This window comes from Cyphomyrmex costatus, unplaced genomic scaffold (assembly GCF_001594065.2).
Source record: "Cyphomyrmex costatus isolate MS0001 unplaced genomic scaffold, Ccosl1.0 scaffold460, whole genome shotgun sequence".
Lineage (NCBI taxonomy): Eukaryota > Metazoa > Arthropoda > Insecta > Hymenoptera > Formicidae > Cyphomyrmex > Cyphomyrmex costatus.
In genome coordinates, this window is record NW_017278857.1 from 115,666 (window position 1) to 140,570 (window position 24,905).

At 39.6% G+C, this 24,905-nt stretch overlaps 1 protein-coding gene across 1 annotated transcript in view; it reads right to left on the reverse strand.

Annotated features, from left to right (window-relative positions):
• Positions 1–836: 836 nt before the first annotated feature.
• The window catches only part of Kdm3 (Lysine demethylase 3), a 31,998-nt gene continuing 7,929 nt past the window's right edge, over positions 837–24,905 (reverse strand). The window contains 10 exon segments of the mRNA XM_018544708.1: positions 837–3,666; positions 3,791–4,055; positions 4,168–5,599; positions 5,795–5,943; positions 6,283–6,487; positions 6,775–7,178; positions 7,686–7,899; positions 12,034–13,712; positions 13,715–14,282; positions 14,744–15,106. Of these exon segments, the coding sequence (XP_018400210.1) occupies positions 3,348–3,666; positions 3,791–4,055; positions 4,168–5,599; positions 5,795–5,943; positions 6,283–6,487; positions 6,775–7,178; positions 7,686–7,899; positions 12,034–13,712; positions 13,715–14,282; positions 14,744–15,106 (5,598 nt within the window). The 3' untranslated portion in view covers positions 837–3,347.

Genomic DNA, 24,905 nt, shown 5'->3' on the forward strand with positions numbered 1-24,905 from the left:
AACTGATAATTATACTAAAATAACCATTTTCTCTGATAAAAAAAAAAAACATTTACACTTGTGTATTATAATTGGTTTGTACAAAAAACATATATATATTTTTAAATGAGAAAACCCAAAATTATTTCAAAATGCCAAAAGCAATCGTTATCGTAATTAAACGGTTTAAAAATGTAGGTGAATCAAAACTTCAAAAATAAACAGATAAATTTCTATTTTATCAATTCTTAAAGGGAACTCTTCTCATAATATAATTCCTCAACATAAATCTCTCTCTCTCTCTCTCTCTCTCTCTTTCTTCCTTAACTGTTCACCTTTTCAATTGCCAGACAGCAGTTTAATTGAAATTTTAAAGAATCGCTAAAAATTCGCCCATGAAGAAATCATTCATAAAACGACTGTTCCATTCGTCTCGCGATTAAGAGGGTGGTAATAGGCGCAATGATCCAAACGCAAGTGTTTCGTAATATAAACATTTTTTTTCTTATTCAAACGTATGGTTCTTACATTTACACAGTACAAAAAATTATACTCAGACCTGCCGGCCCGCGGTTCATAACTGCTATGACTGGGGGCGGCCGGTGGTTGCAGGAGGGGACGCAGGGGGAGGAAAGAGGGTGGATATAGCTCGATTTTTTTCTTTTTTTTTCTCTAGGGAGTTGGATATACACACATCTTGCGGGAAGTCGAAGGTCTGTACATCATTTTAGATACCGTCCATTCCACTCCGCCCCCAATACACGGCCCCTCGTTCTCTCATTCTGTCGCATTTTCACTGGATCGCCATCATACATACGCACACATAATCAATTATACCCTTTATTCTCTCTCTTTCATTCATCCACACTCTACCTTTCTCGCTCACTTTCTCGTTTGTCTACTCTGCGTTACTGTTCCGATATTCTTTCTCTCTTTTTTTTTCCCTCTTTTAATCATTTACACTCGCGCGTTCATGTTTGTCGTTTTCATATTCAGCAACATTTAAATATCGTATTTTTCGTAATAATTAAACGTAATAATGATAATATATAATAATTATAATAATGGTATAATAAACTATCTACCTATGCGTGTAAGGTGTACCTTCTCGTGTTTCGTAAAGGTTTGCGTATCTTCCTATCGTTATGAGTCCTAGACACTCTTTCCGCTTTCGTATTTATATCTGTATACATATACGGATGTATATAAATGTATGTACATATACACGTAGCAAGAGGACAAACAATAGCATCTCGTTTTGCAGCAATAATACACAGAATACGGCTTCCTAAAACTTTATACAACACCGCCATTGTGGAGTTAGTACTTTTTGCTTGTTTGCAGCTTATATAATTCCCACAATCGATACCTATCAACACTAAGATATTTTAAAAATTTACTCATTAAATATTAATCAAGTCGTTGTATGCTAGACGAATGTTGAGATCAAAGAAATTGCGGATTCCAGAATGCCAGTGATCTTGGTTTTTATTTATTTATTTATTCTTTTCCTTCTCTTCCATTTACTCTTTCTGTTCTTTACATTGTATCAAGATTATTCGTCGATGATTATCTGACAATCGGCGCAAAAATGGCGCGTAACGACATTATGTTCGATTCGAGAGCTGCTGTGTCTTGCAATGTCGCAAGTTACAGGTATGAACATTGATCTCGAAAAGTTTCGTCGTTTTCATATACATATTTACGCTTATACAACGTCCATCAGAACGAATTTCAGCGAAAAGGAGAAAAAGAAACGGAAGCGACAGCAGTTTTCGAATCGTCAGTGACAGTCCGATTAGCGCGGAATATTGTCGTTCGCACGAACTGTCACGAAATGATAGGAACTCGGCCCTGTCATCTCTGTGAATTCTGCGTGACTAATTAATTCTCTTTCCTTAGTTTTTTCTCTCTTTTTTTTATCTACGCATACACGAATACAATACAACGCGCGCATACTTAACGTCCCACGTGATTCAACATTGGCACTTCAAAAATCATCCTTTTTTTCCGTTTTTTTTTTCCCTTTAAATGTTACTGCAAATAATTTTATCTTTATTTAGCGTCTCAGCATCTCGCGTTACAATTATATTATCGCTGTCTTTTCGTTTTATCGTCCGATATAGACGGTTTGTATACACTTTGACAAAAATAACATATTCATCTTATTAGTACTTTCCCGTCCGTTACACGCCGGGTAGTCACTGGGTTACGACAACAATGAAACGTTCAATTCAACACAGTGTTTCACATTCGTCGTTACATCTCGAAAAGTTAATAGACTTGGACAAGTTGTATATTTCTCTTACTTTTTTTTTTTTTAGTTCTGATGCCTTATACTCGAAGTGACATACAAAAAACTTGTAGATCACCCCGTTGCTCATATAACCGATACATACGTCGCCATAGAAACACAATGCATCTCTACGTTGTTCTACGAGCGTTGGTCTACGAATGTTTACTCAAACAAAAAAAAAAAGGAATGCGAGAAAGGTCTGTTTCTTCCATTGTCGTCGAACCAATTAATTAGGCAGTGTTTTATTTTTTACACCCTTGTTGCGTGAAACATAGAAGACATGAACGCGAATACGTATCGGCTATCTCTAGCCGGGGTTTTGATCAAATATCGAAAAGCACCAGATCTCAGAGCAGACGATTAAATGGATCTGCATTTATCGCTGATCCAACTATAATAATTTATAGTCACACCTAATTGCACAAAGGTACTTCTAGACAAATCCCCTTTTCTCTCCCTCTTTCTCTCTGGTAGTTGCTAGCAAAAATTATTACATAATATTTCAATTATCTACATTTATATAATATAGACAAGTGTATGTGTGTGTATGTGAATGAGTGTATGTATTGGATACAGGCACGATATAATTAATTACAAATAAATGTATACGATCCAAAGTCCTTCTTATATCACAATAGTAATGGACGCGGCGTTTTACCTATGCGCGATCCGAACTACGATTTTGTTTTCACTCGTAATAGAGCTCATCAGACTTCATGTCCGTGGGCACCTTCCGTCGCGGAAAATGGGAGAGCAGAAAAGAATTGTGTATATATATATATATAAGGAAATTCGAATGAAACAATATATAACTAAAGTTCGTTGGCTCAGCCAATATCGCAAATCAAATCCTTCGATTAAAATCATTAAATCTTCACAAATATCACAACAAATTCTCGCACCTCCGCAACGATCTTTTTGCAGCAAGGGCGGTCTTCTTCTGCAGATTCTTCCGGTTGCGCCAACTTCGCTGTGTCCGGAAGCGCTAACTGCGATCAATCTCGTACAAACGACGAGATCTAGTCAAAGGGATTATCAATTGGTTTTATGACCATACAGGGAAGACCTAGGGCTAAGTCTCCTCCTTTGTTTTCGTTTCATTGTTAGCCTTGGCGAGTTTAGCGACAGTATCCTCCTTAACATTGGTTAAAACGGTCAGAGAGTCTTTCACGGCATGGTAAATAATGTTCTTGATTTGAAGCTTATCCTCATGATTCGTATGGGTGTCGGATAGTGCACGAAATTCCTGAGTCAGGTGGAAGCAATGCGCAACGTTCTCTGGCGACACAAAGTCCTCGGCCACCTTTATACAATTTTGGAGATTACGGACCTGATGTGGCGCGCCAGCTGGCACGAATACTGCATCGCCTAGACACTGGAGGATAGCGTACCTGTAATATAAGATATTAAACATTATTTTAATAAAGTTATTACAAACGACGACAGTTTCTCTTCTAACAAGTTGTTTGAAGAATTATTTCAGAGCGTATACTTTTCATAAAAAGTAACACTTACCCTTCAACACCATATTCTCGATACAATCGCTCCCGCAATGGTCCATCTAAATAGCAACTTTGATCATGTATAGGATCGTGATGAGGTTCCAAACGAGCTCCGCGTTCTAAGGCAACGGCATTCAGAAGATCTCGAATTTTGTCTGCGTCACGCGCTGCATAAATGTGCCACAGAGCACCAGGTTTCTCCTTCTCATCGCGAGCACGTCGACGCGTCAGAATATCACAGCCTGCTTCATCTATCGCTTTCATCGCCTCTGTCCTAGCTGTAAATATTTCAATCATTAATTTTCAAAGACTCAATTATTATTTCGACAAAAATATTAGCGATGCGAACGGATGCTTGGTTATGCGTAAAGATAAAATATGAATACGTACCTTTGAGACTTTCCTCGCTATTAACATCCTTTGGCATTCCTACGTATACCATAACGTTCACGGCGTCCGAGATATCAAGATGAAGATTAGTCGTGCCTTTGTTGGTATGAAGAGCGGAACCGTAAGCGTTATACATTTTTGGACCCAGATCCGGTCTCACAAAACAATTAGGTAGACGGCTCGCCAAATTTAGCTTGCCGTTTCTATGAGTGTATTCGGACAATGGAAGAACCTTCATCAAATCCGCGAATCTCGATGGTAGTAATTCGGCGAAATCATCACCGGGCGGCCAATCCTTCAGTTTCAACAGCATAGGATTTCCTCGATCGTCCTTAAGCCGCTTAGAATAGTACTCGAATCCTTCCCAGAATTTGCGCATTGGCTGGTTCGGCACTAGATTGCCGGTCATACAGTTAATGAGATCGTTCTTCTCATCGCCGAAATCGCGGGCGAATGAGTCAGGATGCCAGAGATTCATGTCCAGCGCCTTGGCGACGTCCGACACAATTACCGGCTGTCCTCGTTTCCACTGATCTTGGAATATTCTGTAGTTGTTTAGATTATTCGGGTCGCTTAACCTCAGCAACTTGCCGTCGCAGAGCCAAGAGTGTGGCACGTCTGGATAAAGACTCTGGCTCTCCGTACCCACCATAATTCTGATTGGTAATGGCTCACGACCGCGCTGCGTCCACTTATAACGTCGTACGAAGTGTTTCAATTCTCGTGGCTTTTCGTCATCTAAACCACTGTCCTTTTCTGTTTTCACGCTATCTTCAATCACACTGGATATTACTTCGTCGAGCGTATCCATTTTCGACTTTTTGCCAGACTTGACGACATTATTCTGCGGGGCATTGTTCACACTACTCGAATTGTTCGTAGGTGAATTCGATCTGGATCCGCCGCTGCCGTTTGACTTGTGTGACGGTCTTATGAGCAACTCCCGCAATGTCGAGTAATTACCTTCGCGATCATCATCCGAGTCCGATTCTGTGCCGCTATCGTTTTTGTCCTGATTCTGCAGTGCCACATCCGCCAACCAGTTCAACGGATGAGGTGAGTTTTTGTCCTCGCCGTTGGTCTTGTTTTCCGATGCACCGTTAGATTCATTTATTTTCTTCTCCTCTTTTATCTCCTGTTTCACGTTTCCATTAAGAACGGGCACAGATTCACCTTTGATCAGATTTCGAAGGATCTCGTTTGGTTGCGCCGACGTTACGAGGGAGCAAGCACAATGTTGCGGAATTCCCCATTCTGCTCGACATTCGTGTAGACGCTGACCCAATCGTACAAGACTGTCGCCAGCGATGATTTGCGTAAGCATAAGTCGTTCCGGTTCGTGCACTTGTCTATTTGTGCACAAAAGCCACGAAAAATCGTCCCTATCTTTTCCACTCTCGCCCCAGATTTTGACCGTTCCATTTTTACGTCCCTAAATATCAATACATTTCTATTAATAAATCTTCTTTAAAAGAGAAAGTAACTATAATTGTTTTCTATTAACGTCAGTATTAAAAAGCTCTATAAATTACATCATATAATATCAATATTGAATTAATTGTCATCATGTAATTTCTAGTATTCAACTGGAAAAATTGTATACATATATATATTTCACGCAAATTACCTTATAACAATCGATGCACACGACAAAGCCACATTTGCCACAGGCCCAATGATAATTGAACAAGGTAGTCTCGCACACGTCGCACATTTCTCGAACACCCTGGATCACTCGTTTCCACGCTACTGTTCCGTCTATAACCCCCGAACTCGCTGTCAAAAGGTAACCATAATCGATGCGCAAAGCGTTAAAACATGCGAACAAAGGAAATTATGCAAGCCACCATGCAACCTGATATTTAAAGTTATAGTTTTGCAAAATGATATATTGAATTATATACAAGAAAAATTAGTAAATAAGGCATAAAAAATTCGATGTATTGAAAATAATTTAATATTGATGATGTAAAATATTAATTTTAATAAAAGTTAATACATGCATTTGTTTTAATGATGTTTTAATTATATGTATGACATGTATGAGTTGATTGATACGAAAATTATGGAGGATCAGTTCCAAAAAAATATGTTGTAAAAAGAACAAAATGTTACCTTCAGCCATATGTTCTTGGAGGGCGGTCTTCTCTTGATGTAAAAGATCACAGAAATGATCGCCAACTTGCCAAAGCAGCCGATGAGCCGTTTCTAAGTCTAGGACCTGTCGATCTCCTTTGTCCTTCTCGTTTTTCTCGGATTTATCATCCTTTCCTGTTGTCTTTTGGATATCTCCTCCTGGTAACCATAATCGAAGATCATCCTGTAACATTGTAACGATAGTTCTCGTTTGAGAGCATGCATCTCGAATTAAAACTGCGATGCCCGTATCACACTAGCAATTGAACAATTGGCGATTGAGTCCTTTGATTAATCAGAAAGAAACTGCTAGCGAATATCTCTTTAATTAGTAAAAAAAAAACTCGAATATGAGCAATCGATATGAACATAGGACTATTCGTTTTATTTTAATTCGTTTTACAGTAATTTAACTATAACGCTATTGCAATGTATATAAGTGTCGAGACCATGTCGATCTTCGTAATTTACCTCTGACGCGTCTTTATGTGGGTCACTGAATCCCGCTATGGCCAACTGTCCGTTTTTGGTATAACGTAGTCTGCGAAACGCATAGAATCTGCAGAAGATATTTTGAGAGATATTCTTAGAGCGTTGGTTCGGCGTCCATCGGCACTCGCGGCACTTGGCCAATTTCGAAGCCACCTCGAAACAGGCGCCGTCCTGCAGCCAGCTCTCGCCGGATTTCTTCAGTTGCGATATCGTCGGTTTACGAAAGGATTGTCCACCGCTTCCGCCCGGACCGTTGTTACCGCCGCTCGTACTGTCGTCTCTGCGTTCCTTCTTCTGACGGGGTTGTTGGTCCTCGCTTCCCATGTCATTGTTTTTCGTACTCTTTGGTCTCCTACCACGTTTCCTAGGTTCCTTGTTATTTCCTGCATAAATCTCGCTTCATCAGAAAGTCTGTTATCGTTCTAACTTTTGCGCGTAATTTTATTATTAATCATTCAGTGTTAAAAAGCTCTTAGTAATAATAATATCATAATGTTATCAATTCTTTTACATTGTCATCATGTACGTATCTATATATAATATCTTAAAAATAAAATGCATGTGCAACTGAGTGTAATGATATATAATCAGGGAACAGGGTAAGTGCGTGAGATCGAATCAATGAAATTTGAAAGAAGGTAAGCGAACTCGAAAAAAAACATGAAAAAGATCCAAACATTTATAAAATCTTCCTTTTTCGGTTAGAAATAAAATTCTGCAAATTAAGTGCAATTCAATTTGCTCTTTTGTCAATCACTCTAAATTCTCTCGAGTTCTCATACATCTCTAGAGACAGGAATAAATCTTACGATCACAGATCACTTACCCTGCAAGTGAATAGTTAGTTCACCTGACGGGAAGTCCATTTACAAGAAGCTACGTCAACTAACCGTTTCCCGAGGAATTGTTGGAATTGGCCGTGGTGTGTCGAACCCTCGACGTAGGCTGAATAGAGCTCAACTGTTCGCTGGTGTCACTGGAGCCTGCCTCGCTCTCATTGCTGGACTCGCTGCCAGCACCGCCGCCTTGCTTATCCTCCTTCCGCCTCCGCTGATCTTCCGCGGCCGTTTGTTGCCTCCGTGCGGCGCCCTTCTTTCGTTTTACCTACCACAGGGCATAGATTATTAAGTAGTCAGGAAGTTCATGCTCTTGCCGCATCTACTAGCCGAAGCTACTAAACTGGCCACACTACTGCTTCAGCGCTACCATTTGGCACATCAAGTTTAAAGATCTATGTAAACCTAAGCAAAAGGTGAAAATTACGTCACGCATAATAATATCTAATCAGCTCAAACACAATTACATTCACACAACCCCTCTTACTCATCATAAATCTATCTATCCATAGTTGCCTTCAATTTTCAGTTTATTCTTGAATGTTTATCAACTTTAAAGTGTTTTTAAATTAAACAATGACATAACCTTCTCGCCTAAATCTCACTTTTCGAGATGGAGCACTGAAACTTTTTTCAACGCGTACTGCAGTCTCGCGCGTACTTAGTGTAATACATTCTCTTTTTCTTTTTTAGCACAATATTCAACAATCTGTTAAGAAATCACGAATCTTCTGTAATCGCAATTCGATTTGCGACCGCGAAAGCTTCGGTAAAAGCAGGATTACTGTGCACAGCGTCCCGCGATCACCTTGGAGGCGAATGGAGGTTAGGTTACGATCACGGCGAAAATTCTCAGTAACAACGATATTTACCCCTCTGCCACATTTGTTCATGGCGAGTACTCGGTCCGAGATCGATATACGGACACTCGTTGCGGAAATCCTTTCCGATGACTGGTCGATCAATTGTTTATAGGCGTACGTGACAAAACACTTGTTACTCGCGAAACGTCCGTTACCCGTGAACACCCGTGATTCATACCACACGCCTTACGTAGGAAAATGGCGCCCTTTGCGCGGCATTTAAACTCACTTTATGAATTCTACAATAAGATCGGTTCGTCCAATCACAGCTAGAGTACGAGGAGAATAATGCTTTATGACTGGTCACTTTCTTACACTCTTTCTTACGAACCTATTGCAGAATTGATCTAATAGACGAAAGTCCGTTAAGAAAGTAAGATACCTATTCTTTGTGTGACTCTAAATTAGTATTACATTTGAAATAAAATATATTCATGTATTTAATATTTGGCCAGTGAACTCGATAAGCATATAATATTTATTACCGTAAAAATGGCCGAGTTTAAAAAGAGTTTAATGCCCCCGTTTCCATAATAGTTTAATTTTAATCTTAATTCAATTACTTTATCTTTTTCTAGTTTCAGGCATTAGAAAAAGATAAAAAGTAAATTGAATCGAGATTAAATATGATATAATATCTCCCTCTGTTTTATAGAAATATAGAAAAATATTCTATTGCCAACAAAAGTAATTACGTTCAAATAACTATAATAAACAAATCAAACTTTTTATAATTTAATTATCTTAATTGCAGAATTAAACTTACTAGGATTCAAAATATTTTTCAAATAAATTTGACTTTTGTAATGAATTTATATAATAAATTTACGGTTTTATAAACTTTTAAAATATTTGGAATAAACAATTATTATTTATGCACAATACGTATTTTTTATGCATATTGGTGGAAACGGACATAACGGGAATGTACTCTTTTTCTATTTATTAAGACGTACTACATTAATAATTCTAGACTTCTACGAGCACTTTCTAGAAGCTATATGTTTCGCGAGTTATCTCCGTGATATCCATTCTTGGAACGCTAACGTTTCGTGAACGTTGCAGTTCAACTTGACAAAACGTTAGCGTTCCAAGAACAGATATACACGCGGAGATAACCCACAAAACGTACCTTCTCAATGATTTGAGACTCATAGATTCGATTATTCGCACACACTACACTGAATTAGTAGGTATTAAAAAGGCTGTTTTATATATATGTATATAAGTATTTAAATGCAATGGCACAACCAACTTTGACAAAATTCTGTTAAATAAGGTGACAAAATCGTTAGTAATTCATCTGCTTAAGATATTTATATCTTTACGTTTAATTTTGTTAATTTTATGCGCATCTCTTTCGAGTTTCAGCTCGTCAAGCAAAATTATACCCTCTTCCCACGTTGTAAGCGTTTTAGTAAATTCGATTGTTCAATAATTCTGTGTTTGGCGAAGGCTTCTTATTTAGAAATTAAGTAGCTCTTGTCTTAGGGAACACGATACAGAAAAACGGAAAGACGTAATCAAAATTTTCGAGATGTACGAATAAACAATGCACAATTTTAACTCGGCAGGCAAAAATTTTGGATGCACTACTCGGACCGAAACCGATATTCGACTAGCTCGATCGAGGGATCTCTCAAGACTGATGTGACAAAGGCACGAAAATTTTAGTCCAGGCCAAGCCAGTGCTGTAGCAAACAACAGGACAATAGTTTCCATTTTAAAATACCATGGGTTATTTTCATCTGAACCCCTATTCATGAAAAGAAATGTATTCAAAAAACGAAGAAAACGTGTAACACAATTGTATTTCCTAGATTATCCTAAGCCTTTTTTTCTTTTCAAGAATAGAGGTCCTGCTACTTTTAATGGTTCATCTGTTCTCTTTTTCTTTTAAATGTAAAAAGGAAAAGAAAAAAGGTGTACAGTCGGAGACATTATAACTGTTGACATCCTATGTTAGAATTTGCATTGGTCCCAGGATTTCAATGAAATAATCCCTTACTCCAACCGCAATGAATGATGGACAGATCGAAAAAAAAGAAATTCCATCAATTTATTCATCGCTAACAATAAAAGTCTATAGTACACGTAAGGTATACTACAGATTTCCAAAGTGAACATTAAGGAAGAGATATTGATAACATTGGAGATAAAGCGACCAATTTTCGTAAGTTTTTGAATACTCAAAAAATTATTAATGCTCATTATAATTTTATACCCCTTCAAATTTTGCGTTGGATCGTATACCTTTTCAGTGCTTCGTAAACCTCCGCGCGCGTATATAGTGTAAGAAGTTTAACTTAAAAGAACAAGCCTGCTGTTCACAAAAAATAAAAGCACACGTAGATTGCATGTACAATTTAAAATAGATACCTATTTAATATATTATTTAATAGAAATGTATTATAATACAATCTTTATATTATTCATTAATAATTAATTAATATATAACGCGACGTTCCGGGGAAAGGCCCAAATTGTGTATTTGTTGTGTGTGTGTGTGCCGTTTTATTAAAAAAAAATTTTCCCTCCAAAAGTCGCATGAATATATTCATTAATAATAATTAATAAATAATAGAAAAATTCTGTTATAATATATTCCTATTATATAATAATACTTTAATTATTATTAATATTAATTAATAATAATGTTAGAAACTTTATCGTTAAAATAAGAAATATTTAGAGTCTATCCGATTTAAATATAACATTTTAATATGAAAAGAAGTACGAGTACTCGAGGTCGGTTTTTTCTTTCCAACACAAAATCAACATTTTTTAAAATGCAAATATTCTCGATAATAAAGAGTCTCTCCTTCTATGATAATTACTAGTTGAGAACTACGGCACAGCAAACAAAACTACTGCATATTCATGCTTCTATAATTTTTACAAATTTTTTACGAAATTTATTACCTAACCTAAAGTTACGATACAAAATAACAAACTTTATTAATTCTAATGACTACATATGTAATTAAGCACAAGATTAAAATATTAAAGTTTTTATTGAACTTATTGCTCACAATTTCTGAAAACAGTCGTTTATAAATACTTGACTATAAGATAAAAAATATGACATCGAGACATTTAGAAATGTTCATTTACAAAATATTGTCTACAATTTTAAGAAAATACAATTCAATAACTAATATCTTGCAATAAAAGTTGTAAGATAATATATTATTAATGAACACAACTTTAAATTCACAATTTGCACAATCAACCAACGTACAATTATGCATATAAACTTGAGATATTTTTACATTAAGAATTTCAATAAAAAATAAGATTTAATAATTACTGCATTTAACGATTATTCTTTGATCATCTCGTTGTTACATATTATTACAAAAAAAATTACATATTTTTATACAATTTATCACAAAGTCACATATTATTCAATAAGGAGATATAAAATTTTTGGCATAAGCGAATACTAAACTACCAGCACAGCATACGCACTCCAAATTTTAAATGATTTCTAGCGATTATAACAAGAGCTACCGTAAGCGATCTGTATAAATAGATACCTTGGGTGGCTTTCGTTTAGGCGGCGACTTCCTCTCCGGGTCGCTGCTAGACGAGTCCTCCTGCGGGGTCTTGCTGGTATCAGTGGCGTGACCGTTTAACGACTCCTTGTTCGCCGGTTTCCGGCCGCTTCTACCAGTAACTTTGCTCTTATTGATGCTGTTTACTGCCATGCTACCGATATTGTGGATCGAATTAACCGCGCTGGGTAAACAAGTAGTCGGCGCGTTGTCGCGGTTCTTACTATTCGAGGACGTTGTCTCACGGGAGATGTTGAGAGGTAACGTAATGCTGCCGGCCATACTGACAGTATTCTCGGTACCGTCTTCGCACCTCGAGTGTCTTTGCAACCATGCCTTTTTCAGTTTATGTACTGGATAGTTGGTGCTGCTAGGAGGTCTCGGTGCTGGACTGTTACACTTCTCGCTGTCCGTGTTGCTGGGGTTTGTCTTGGCGGGCGTGCCGGGTGCACTGGGCGCTGGACTGGGTACCGTGGACGGCGCCGGGCTGGGGATGGGCGCCGGACTTGGTGCCGCGCTCACTGGTGTTGGATTTAGCGAGCATACGCTGCCGGTGCTAGCGGGTCGTACGGCGGAACCGTCGCCGCTGGCGTTACCCGGAGCCGGACTCACCGCTGTCACTGTGCGCTGCTCCTGCGTCGCCTGACTGTTGGATTGCGTCAGCAATGCTGCGGTGTTGACAACTGTAGTGATAGACGTAGCGGCTGAAGCGATAAGTGGGCTGGGCTCGCTCACCCTCGAAAGAACGGGCGGACCAACAGATTGTAAGGATAACGGTTGTGGTTCCTCGGTCCTTCGCTTCTTACAAACTTCTAACGACACTGGCTGACCGCTGGTATTGTCGCATAACAATGGCGTCGGTGCTTTCCTCTTCGGTGAGCCCGACCTCTCCACACCGAGATCGAGTGGTTGCGTCTGGAAGGCCGTGGTGATCTGGGGCTGCGCGTGCTGCAACGTTTGACCGGGTTGCTGGTGCGGGCTGGTATTGAGATGCGCGGAATGAGCGATCGGCCTTGAGAGTGGCGCCGAGGCGGCCGTGGGCGGCGAGCCATGCAACGTCGGTGGCGGCAGTTTCGCGCCCGGCAATGAGCCGGGGAAGCGACTGTCGTAGACGGACCGGCTGTGCGCGGGTGGTGGCAACGGTGGCGGCGGCGCCCCGTGATGATGAGGCACTTGCTGGTAAGGCGAGCTGCCGGCCTTCGAGGTCAGCGGTATCGGCGCGGCGACAGGCGTTTCGGAGGCACGGCAGACCGGCGTGCCGGCTATAATGCCGCAATTAGTAATACCGCAGTTAGGCTTGCCGTACATATGCGGCGGCGCCGGGCTGCTGACTTTCGGCTTGGAGCCGGCCGGCGGCGGCGCGGCGTAATGCGACGACGTCGTCGACGAGGCCGTGGGCGGATGCGGATGCGGGTACGGATACGTGGACTTGGCTGCGCCGTACGGTAGACCCGCGGATTCCGGCCTGCTGAGATAGCGCGGTTCAGGCGGCGATGGATGCGGCGGCGCCGGCGGCTGGTGCGGATGCTGTGGCGGAGCGTGCGGGGATTGACGGGGATTGTGCGAGTGCAGGCGCGGCTCGGGCTGCGCCGGCGGCGGTGGCGGTGGATGACCGTGAGGACTCGGCAGTTGCGTCGTCGTCGTCGACGCGCCGCCACCGCCGACGCCGCCAACGACGCGATGCTCTTCGCCTGTAGTCCGTCCAGATGCGCGGGATGCAGATGATGTGGACTCTGCGTTGGGCTTCTGTATTCGTACGCTGACGATTTGTGTTGCGGCGCCACCGACTGGACGTTCATGTAAGGCATTATCTTCGGGCTGGACGAGTGTTGTTGCGGTGCCGGTGTCTTCGGTAGCTCCCTGCCCTCGTTTTTCACGATCACCGAACTCTTGTAATCCGGCAGCAAGGATGGCGGGTTTTGCAGCACCTCTCTGCCATGATGGTCCCTCTCGAGGCCTCCGGCCAACCCGCTCTTACTCGATAGCGACTTGTGCGGTCCTATCTCGTTCTTTAACTTGAGATCATGCAGATATGACGTGCAAGATGGCTGTGGCTGATACGTCGACGAGTAGTTGAACAGGTTCACGTTCGGCTCGGCTTTCGGTAACGAGCTGTGCGAAACCACCGATGATTTCTCGAGCAGACTGCCGACTTGCATCGGCTTTGACGTCCGCGAATGAGCCGGTGGTGGCGGGTACTCTACTTTTCCGGACACGTTCAAAGGTCGAACCTGAAACATCGTGACACGTTTATAAAACGATTCATCGCTGCAAATTACGTAATGCTCTTAATATAATTTTTTTATTTCTAATATATTAATAAAGAGATTGGGATACGTAATGTGTACAATGCAAAAACTCAAATTTCTTATATTTTTCGCACAAAACTTCCACGAGAAGAACAATTTTACCGAAAAAATTTAACTAGACGGTGAAAAAATAATTTTGTTAAAGCATAAAAAAATGCTTATAATTATTTACATATAATTATTTTAATAGTTGAACAAAATTATTTATGTATCTAGCTAAACTTTTACTTCAGCAAAATTGTTCTTTTGGTCCAACAAAATTCTTTTCCGATATCTATAAAAAATTAAAAAAATTTCAACAAAACTATCCTTTAGATATAGATACAGTTGACCCAATCTTCCCTTTCAGCCATTTCGCGCGGAAATCGCGGCAACTTGAGTACCTGTTGAGCCGACGGTGCCGTGGCCGCCGCGTAGTAGGCGGCTCTCTGCTGCGCGGCGTGATCCCTGGCTTCGGCCTGCCGTTGATGCCTTTCAGCTACCGCCAGGTGTTCCCGTTGCTCTCGCTCGCGGAAGTCCCGCTCCCGCTCCCGCTCGCGTTCCCGCGCCTCCCGTTCCTCACGTTGCTGTTGCTGCGCGACGGCGGGATGCGCGGTGGCGGCGGCTGTGGCGGATCCACCCGGTGGACCGCTGGGATGACCGTGGTGGCTGCCGGGGGGATGAGCCGTCAACGCCCCGTGCGTCCTCGGCGGCGGTACCTGCATGAAAGCGCTCCATCCAGCCATCGAGGCCGACTGCATGTTCCTCTGCGGGACATAAGATACCTACTTCAATCAATACTGCCAATCATTTTCGTCGCTTATCGCTTAATGATTCAACAGAGATACGATTTGAGACGAACGATTTCTTCATATCTTACATTTTATCTTAATGATACGATCTATACATTGTCTACAAGATTACTTTCCGAAAATTTCAAAGACAAAGTTTGATCACGAAAAAATAATAACATTATTTTTCGACTGTTAACGACTGATGCTTTGATTAATCCTTTTTAAATAAATTTAATGATGTCAATTATTAAAGAATTTAAAGCGCGGATTAAAAGATCACGATTTTACAATTGTGACTTCTTTCTATACATCATAAATATGAGATTAAATGTGTATTATGATAAAATGTAATATTTGCGTGGATTATGTTCATCGTATATGTACATAATACTACATATAATACATATATATGTGTATCACAAAGCTATTAGATCTATAATTTACTTTGAAGTGGAACGCGCGGAATTAGCATAGCGCTGCGATGTTGGATAAAACTTAAAATACGATGATTCACAATTGTTTACAAAAAGAATTCTGAATATAAATTTTATGTTTATGGACTCTGCATTTCGCACGTCCTTCATATACGTTCCAAAGTCAATGTTTATCGTTATATTCTGTTGTTATGCAGATACCGCAGGCCAGACGGCGCGTCATTCAATTGTCGGGCAAATAACGAACAAACACAGACGGTGCGCAACGGTGTCACGCGCGTGTGCAATAATTATTGTCCATTAAGCCCGTCGAGAAACACGCGGCACGGTAAAAAAAAAAAAAAATCGTCACGAGTCACGAATAGGATTTTAGTGTCGTTCCGACGATGTGATCGCCGATTCGATTCGCGGTAACTCACGCACCTGACGAGTAAAGTCGGATGGAGAATCGCGACGATCTCTCTGAGATTTATCTATTGTGCTATTCACGTGATTGTTCCAAATTCGTTATCACCGAAACAATTCTTATTATCGTGTAAAGATATACGGTAAATGCAAAACGCTCGTGTAACTTGCCGGGGACTTTCCGCGTGTGTCATCGGGTCGCTCGATTCGTGCGAGTAAACTTTTTCTTGCCTCGATTCGCATCATATTAACATTGCACACGATATATAAATCGAGACTTTACGCTGCCGTTAAAATAGTGCCGCGATATATATTTTGTGTGCGTGCGTGGGGTTGGTTTTAAATGTATAAGGTGGGGAATTTAAAATGTTACAAAATATTGTCCTTCAAAATGTGCATCAAATTCAATTAAAAATATATTCAGACAAAAGTTGAATGATTTCGAGGGGAAAATAGATAATTAAGAAATCTCTTTAAAAAAAATGGATTTTTTAAAGTCACATAAAAATACCTTCACTTTTTCAAATAAAATGATACATATATTTTTTTTAATAATAGAATCCCTTTAATTATTTTTTATACAAAAGTTGAGGTAGAAATACAGAAAAATAAATAGTTTGCAAAATATATTTTATTCTGGCATATTATGATATAAGATATCTCGTAAACTATTGATTTTTTCACAAACATACCTTGATATTTTTATGTACAGAATAATCAGTTGGTTAAAAAAAGTACACACAGTTGCTTTTAATTCTTCACTCTGTACATATTATATAAAAGAATTGCTCGATTAACAATGAAAAATGCAATTTTGTAATTTCAAAAACCTCGATTATAAGATTTGCCATTTCACGTGGCAAATAATTAATTAATTAATTTGCGAAATTCGAATATTACATAAGAGGTTTGTGCGAAAAACACGAGAGATTTACAAGAAGTAAAGTTGGAGAAAAGTGAATTGGAGCGACGTCCAATAATACTATCAGTCAGTGATGCGCGAGATTCGTGTGATTAAAAGTCGTGCGAGATAGCGATATCTGGACCGACTGACTTCGTTAATGCCATGGTGTGTGTGGCGCCGTAAAAGGCCTCGAAAATAACTCGTCGCGAAGTTACCGGACGAAGTTCGACGTGTAACTAAGTAATTTCCCCGGGAGGATCAAACAAACAGTTTCCGCTCGTTGCCGATGCTCGTCGATTTAACTCCGCGAAGAACTCGTTTCTGGAACGACACTGCCAGGTTGAAAATTAATGTAATCAAGTAACCAGCAAGTAACGAAGCAAAGGGGGACGGTAAATATTGTTTTCCTGTTTTCCCGGAGATTCGAAATCTTGGTAAATACGTCAGTCACTGAAGTTGCAGGCAATACCTTCCGAATTCGCGTTGCAATTTCACTTCAAGAGTTGATAATTTGCTAAATTTATCGGCTTTACCTCTCTGATTGTAAATAAAGTTAAAATTATTTCAAACGCACCAATTCACTTCTGATTGAGGTATATCCGACAAAATCTTTTAAATTTACTCATAAGAGGATTAGAGAAATTTATTATTCTATTCTTAAAAAGGTTTTCAATTCTCTCAAAAAAGATTTCCACGTTAATTTACAAACGCTTTTGTCATTTTTACTACATTGGAAACATTATTAAATTTTAAGTTTTAATATACTTTTTTTAATAGTACTAAATAAACAATTAAATAAATATTTATTCAATAGAAAAATGATAGTTCAATTACTTATATTTTTTCCAGTGCATTAGTTTATTTTGATAAAAATGTTGCTATATGGTAGTTAATATTTCTCCTTTAACAGAATAATGTATTTCGAGTTGAGGGGAGAGATCAAGTCTCTTTTCGTAGAAAGAAAGACATCGCGTCCTTGCAGGACGGTAGAATTTTACGAGGTCGAGTGCAGGAGCTTCGCGGAGTCGCGAATCTAATTATAGGCCTGCGAGAAGGTTTACTATGCTAATCGAGAGACGCGAAGTAAATGTCAACCCACATTCTGTTTACCTCGATGCTCGCGTCATCGCTTCGAGCGCGCGTTTTATGCGCGACACGTCGCGTCCTTACAAAAAGAAGATGTAACGAGGGCGACGTGACACAAAAGCCGGCAAAGTCCTCGTTAAAAGTGCTCGGCAAACGTAACGCGCGCAACCAACATCACGCCACATACATCTAATCGCGCGCGGATACCAAACGTTGCATCACACACCGCTTATCTGTAAGCCGCTTATCTAAGTAAAGAGAGAAAGAGAGAGAGAGAGAGAGAGAGAAAAAAAGAAACAAAATAGAGGCGCACGCACGGAGCTTTGCACTCAAGCATAATACAAAGTTGTTTACATTCCTTGTCATCGGGGCGCGCGCGGATGAATTATAATCACGCAACTCCCATGCGAAACGTTACGTCTTCTTGCGACACTATTTTACAGGATCTTCCATCCCGTATCCCCCCCTGTTATCACCGGCGCGGGCTCGTGCGCACGTCGAATGACAATCCTGGTCGAACGACAGCGATATACAATTTCACTTGTCTCGTTATCCGGTGCTTCAAGTACTCGCGGACGTGTGCTGGCTTCGGTATGGGCACGCCATACGCACGCCGGGTGTATGCATGCGGGTCGTGGCGTGATGTAGGACGACGACTGCGAGCGAGCCGGCGGCGCGAACGGGAGGAACGGAGAGACGGATTATGACCGATTGCACGTAATAAAAGCGACATGCCATTCAGAGTCAATCAAGTGCCGCTCGCCATTGGTTCGTTGACTTTCTCTCCTGCTGAACTCTCAACCCGCGCGCCGATTAACTTCTCACGCGCGCTTTTTTCTTCCTTTTCCGTCTCGTTCGTACCGCTATAGTGTAGGTATATGTACATGTCGTTTACTATAGGAAGAGATTTTCGCCGCCTCTCTTAATGCAAAGGAAATATATCCACCAGGGAGGGAGAGGTAGTTTAGCAATCGCCGAGTGCGGGACACGGAGAAGTCACGTTCACGGTGCGAATGGTAATGTAATCCAGAATAGAAATTGCTACGGCAATTTGTAGCTGGTTTCATGGGACACTCGTACTGCTGAAAACTTTCTAATTACACCATCCTGGATTTATATTCGCTTCCACGTAAACTACGAAAAGCTATTGTACTAAAATAAATTTGTATATTAAAAAATTAAATAAAACAGATTTTATTTTATGAAAAATTGTGCGACACAACGTCTAATATCATCATCTAATATATCACGTATTTACAATATTATAGTAAATAAATGTAGATAATTTATTCAAAATGAAAAATATTATAAGATAATTAATATACAATATCATTCAAAATAAATAGCAAAGAAATATTTCATATTCGTGTTAAAAACGGTCCTTGATCCTTTTGTGTTGAATTTTTGACATATCGAGTGTTAATTTAACGTAATGTGATTACGTTATTTAAATAGATAAATATCTATTTAAGAAAACACAAATTCTAAGATAAATGAATGAAATACGTGTTGATTTAACATATCATAAATGTTAGTTTTACTGAGGAAAAAAAAAAAATAGGCTTCCACTTTATTTCAACTTATCTTCTTGTGTTTGCTCTCTCAAATAATATTTGCATCACCTTTTAACATATTCATCCTGTATTAAATTAATACATAAATTTGAACGGAATGATTTGAGACGCGTGAAATGTGTGTGAAATTTAACAGAAATATTCCAATAATGTAAACGTATATAACGAGTATTCAGCATATTCTCGAGCTTCTCATCAAGCAATGCCATAAATTTCTTCCTACAACACCTTCCTTCGTGCCATCGCTCCGATTACCTTGCTTATCGCGCGCGCCTTCATTGCGTGTGTTATTACAGAGAGGAAATAATTTGCGCAGATAGCACGAGCTGAGTCATATCCAAGGAAAGTTTACGTACCTACGTCCCGTAACACGATCGACGCAACAACAATCGCGTGTATCGTGCTCGTGGCGCGTTTCACAGAGGGTGTCGCATGTATCGGAAATTGCGCGTAGATACGTGATCGTACTTTAAAACACGTTCCCGAAGTAATTACGGGTCGCCGAGCCCGAAGTACAGTTTTTCCAGTCAAGGACATCCGTCAAACGGTACGGGATTAATGATTATAACGGCACTGCCTCGGCGCTGATTATCCACTCTTTTACGAGCGCTTGTCCTTGAAACGATCGCAAACACGGTGATATAGTAGATTAGGGATCTTAAAGTTTCTCGTTACGTAAGTATAATAGTACCTGAAGGGAAGTCCATTTCCAGAAAACAAATAGAACGCTTGAATTTTTGCCGAAACATATACCCACTTTTCTTCCCTTCTGCCTCTATAGTTCTCGCAAAATCAAACACTAAAGGAAGAATATTCACAGGAATCGAAAGGCAAATCATTGAGGATCGCTTTTGTAGGAAACAAAGAACGGCTCTTTCCTTCTTTTTAAAGCAACGCGCGCGATATTATATCGCGTAATATTTTCGTCATTTATTCCGTAATATATAGTAGCGTATAAGATGTCGTGAATAATTTGTAAAATAATGTAGATCTAAATAATAGCGAGTAAAAATTGAGAAACGTTCAACGTAAATAAGTGAGGAAAGCCATATCGGTCGAAACGAATAATGTTGGTGTCTATAATAATATTGTTACGTGAATTACAAGTTTCCAGTTTAAGTAAACTACGTCCTGATTATTTGTCTTGAAATGTAGTTCTAAACCGCGCTTTGACCATCTTCGCTTATTTATGTCATAAAATATACATCTATTTTGTCGACCTGTCATTGATTACGAACGAGCTCGGAATACAATCTAGACTTTCCCTAAAGAAACGATAACAAGTAAAGAACCTTATTCTTTCCAAGAAGAAAAATACAGAACCGTACACCTTGTCGCTCTGATTTTCTCGCCTATAAATTTCTTTTTACGTAAACTGTCGAAGAAACATCTGCAGTTACTTTCATTGCACAAAATTAAAAACCTTCGCGAATTTGTTTATATTAAGGCAGATAATAATTGCATTATTATACGACAGCTAAGAACAGTTTGGAACAATCGTTAATCAGTCATCGAACGATGCCGCGAGCAATAATCGAAAGTATGATAAGTATTCGCGCACTTTATCGATCGCACAAATGACAGGGTGTTATCGCCGCAGTGATTTGAAACCACTATACGACTGTCAGATCGATAAACGGATAAACCTGTTCCCCCGTGGGAATACGAGCTATTCTGAAACAATTCAAAGTAATTGCTTTCGTTTCGCCTAGAATAAACATCGACGAGAATCCAGCAAACGGTAGGTACGTCGCTGGCGGCGGGGTTTCACGACACGTGAGAACTTCATTTAAATCGCTTACGCCGCGATAGCGCTCGTGACCTTTGATAGTCTGGATGCCGAGCAATTGACGATTGTGCAACAGACAGAGAAAAATAAATAGGCGGAAGCAAACGAGTTTCATCACGCAACGATTTATAATAATAATTTACGCTAATTCGAAAATCTGCTTATATACGTGCAGCATGAAAAATTCTTCGAGGTCGTAATGAAGGCGCACGCGTGTCGAGAGATGAATAAATAATGCACCACAGGTAGTTTGAGCCGCGCGATCGAGATCTCGTTTTCCTTGAACGGGTTTCGTGTGAAGAATCTTCACACGAGTGTCGTGGCGCCAAGCGAATTATCCCGATCGCTGTTTCCACGCGAATGCAGGGGGACGATAACGCCACGCCGGCTTTTCACGACGGGAACGCCAATGCCAGTCGTAATACCGTGAAATCCACGGGCGCCGAGACTCGACCTTCGCGAACACTCGGCAGAAATCGCAGGTATTATATTTTGCAAGGATCGCAGGAAATCGCGGCGAGCGCCGCGTAAAAGGAGACGCTCGACGGCAGCATAAAGCGAAATCGAAGCTTGCGATACAAAATTCGTGGTAAGCTTCGCGTGAACGCGAGGAGCGAGAAGGTGCTATCTTATCGCGCGTTATAGACGGCGCGAGAATATTACGCCGCCATTGCAAACAGAGATAACGGTAAGATAACTCTTGATAAAACGCAATGAAGACCATTCGGTTTATTTTTACGACCATGCAGAGACGCTCGGCGTCGAAGCGACAAAGAGAAAAGAAAGGAAAGAAAAACACGTGCCTTTCACCTGTACGCTCGCCCTCGATCGAACGAAAAGGATCGCTTCGAGGATGACTCGAGTACCATCGAACGATCAGATCCGACCGTAATTACACCTTTAACGACGCGACGGCTGTTTAAAAAACGATGAGGTTTTAAAATCCTTCTCGTCACGTATCGGCGCGACAAATGTATATTTTACCGTCATGAATATTCTTGGGACACTCTTATTACAGAGAGGGGAAAAAAATATATCTCTACCAGACGTAATTAAAATAAAAAATACAACACACATATTAAAAACTTCGTGTACCGATTAGGTGCAATTAAAAAATTTCTATGACATATATTTAACACTATCTCGGGAAATATTATCGTAAAGACTTCGTGTTAAATATTTCAAAAGTTGTTTTATCTTTCGCAAAAGTTAAAAATAATACAATAATCGATTGTTATTATAATGTCTTGTATATTTTTGTTCTGTACCTTCCATTTTTACCTTTTTTCAATGCTTTTAAATCTACTCTTTGCATAACAGTTGAAAATAATATTTCAATAAGTGAATATCGGCAGATATACCAAGAAAAATATCTGGATTAATTGAAATTCTGATTGAAAATGAACGAATCAGAATTTTCTTGTTAAATCCATACTACATTTAGTTTATAGGCAAGTTGTAGATAAGTTAAGGACAGGAAAAATAAATGTGCAATTAAGTGGTATACAAAAGATATGGCTGGATGATTGTGATAAGGAAAATTGTAAACCAACCTTCCCCTTCTTGGCTTTGTCAAAAACGCCAAAGTGAATAAATATTCTATTCTATACTACATTTTAATTTAAATAACCAGAATTCTGACTGCTATATAAAGAATTCTTCTGATTTTGATGATTCGTCCAATCAAACATTTTTCTCAGATACAACACAAAATAAACAAATATCATTATTTTTTTGTCATTAGGCGAAATTTTATACTAATAACTTTTTTAATTTTATACATTCTACCTTTAAATCACACGTCGTAGTTAGTACAGTTTTGAAGCACAATTTTAATTCTAAACTAGAAATACAATTATATTAGTTCGTTAACACATTATCACATTATTATTATCAATCGATATTTATCTCTTCTCTATTGAAAACAGCGTGCATTTACCAATCACTCTTCGACATATGCAACTACGCCGAACTCGAAAGGATCGAGCTGCGCCAAGCACTTCGTAAGAAGCTAAATTCGCTGACGAGGAAGCCTGACGGCTTTTTATGCGATTGGATACGCAACACGAGGAACGTCGACTACATACATCTAGATCGTACGTTGTATCCTGAGTTCGTACTATCGTCTCCACTAACACACGCAGACGGTGCTTCGTAAGCTTTCCGTCGAAGATTCAAGTATATTCCGCGATAAATCTAAAAGCCAGCCACCTCGTTCAGCAAAAATTCGATATCATCCGATAGTCTTTCCTAAACCAAATATTTAATTTCTTCATCGGGAAGAAGACGGTTATCACACGAAATATGGTCAAACCAAAAATAAGCAATGATTTTTTATAAATTTGTTTTATCGAAGAAGCTAGGAATTTCGTTTCGTTTACTTTTTGGTATGTAGAATTATATATAGAAATATTTAATTTATAAATATATTTAATTTTTTAACAACAAAAATCATATAATTTCTAATCTTGACTTTTTTTGTGTACTTTTCCCACTATTCTAGAAGTTCAAATATTCTCTTGTGCACCTTCATTATTTCATTCTCTTTCCATGTGGCATTCAGTTAGGGTTGCGTATTGACATAAGTATTCAAGATCAATCTCGTAGCGGTTGTCCTCGAACAACCCCAATTGAACGCAACAAAAAAAGAATTAATGAAATCATTAAGGTAAGCCGTACATAACTACAATAACGCGGAGATAATCCATAAATCAATGCGTCACTCAGCTGAAGCGAAATTCCAGTCACAAGGAAACATTTAAACGTCTAGAGTGACGAAAAATAAATACAGAAGAAATCGGCATTATGTGGAAAAGTAAACAAAAGTCTAAGATGACGTATACATTCGTGTCTCCGTTTGGCTTTTCTTAACTTGCAGATAATAAGGTAAACCGTACATAACTACAATAACGCGGAGATAATCCATAAATCAATGCGTCACTCAGCTGAAGCGAAATTCCAGTCACAAGGAAACATTTAAACGTCTAGAGTGACGAAAAATAAATACAGAAGAAATCGGCATTATGTGGAAAAGTAAACAAAAGTCTAAGATGACGTATACATTCGTGTCTCCGTTTGGCTTTTCTTAACTTGCAGATATTTCATTAATAAAAATTAAGCCTAACGGGATCATTGAATTTCTATTATGAGTCGCTATTCAAAATTTATAAAGAATTGTTGCTCGTCACTTTCAACACGCAACTCTCATTTTTAAAAAAAAAAAAAAAACTCGAATCGCATAGGCGATTGAAAATATTTCACACGTTGCTCGCGCTCGTGCCTTTATCCGAAGAGCTGCAAAAGTACGGGATACCAGATGATGACCAGTAAATAAACGATGAACCAGTATATACGATAACCGACGAGGCATCGTGTACACATCGAGCGCACACGGTGCTACCTATTCAATGTCGGATGCCTAACGGGATCTTTGAATTTCTATTGTGAGTCGCTATTCAGCCCCGGCACAATGGCACACAGAGCGATTATTGTACGAGCCTTCGCACACAATTACGCGTACGCGGCGTCAAAGAAAATGCATCTTGCGTACCTGACCTCGCGGTCTCGAGACGCGTATATC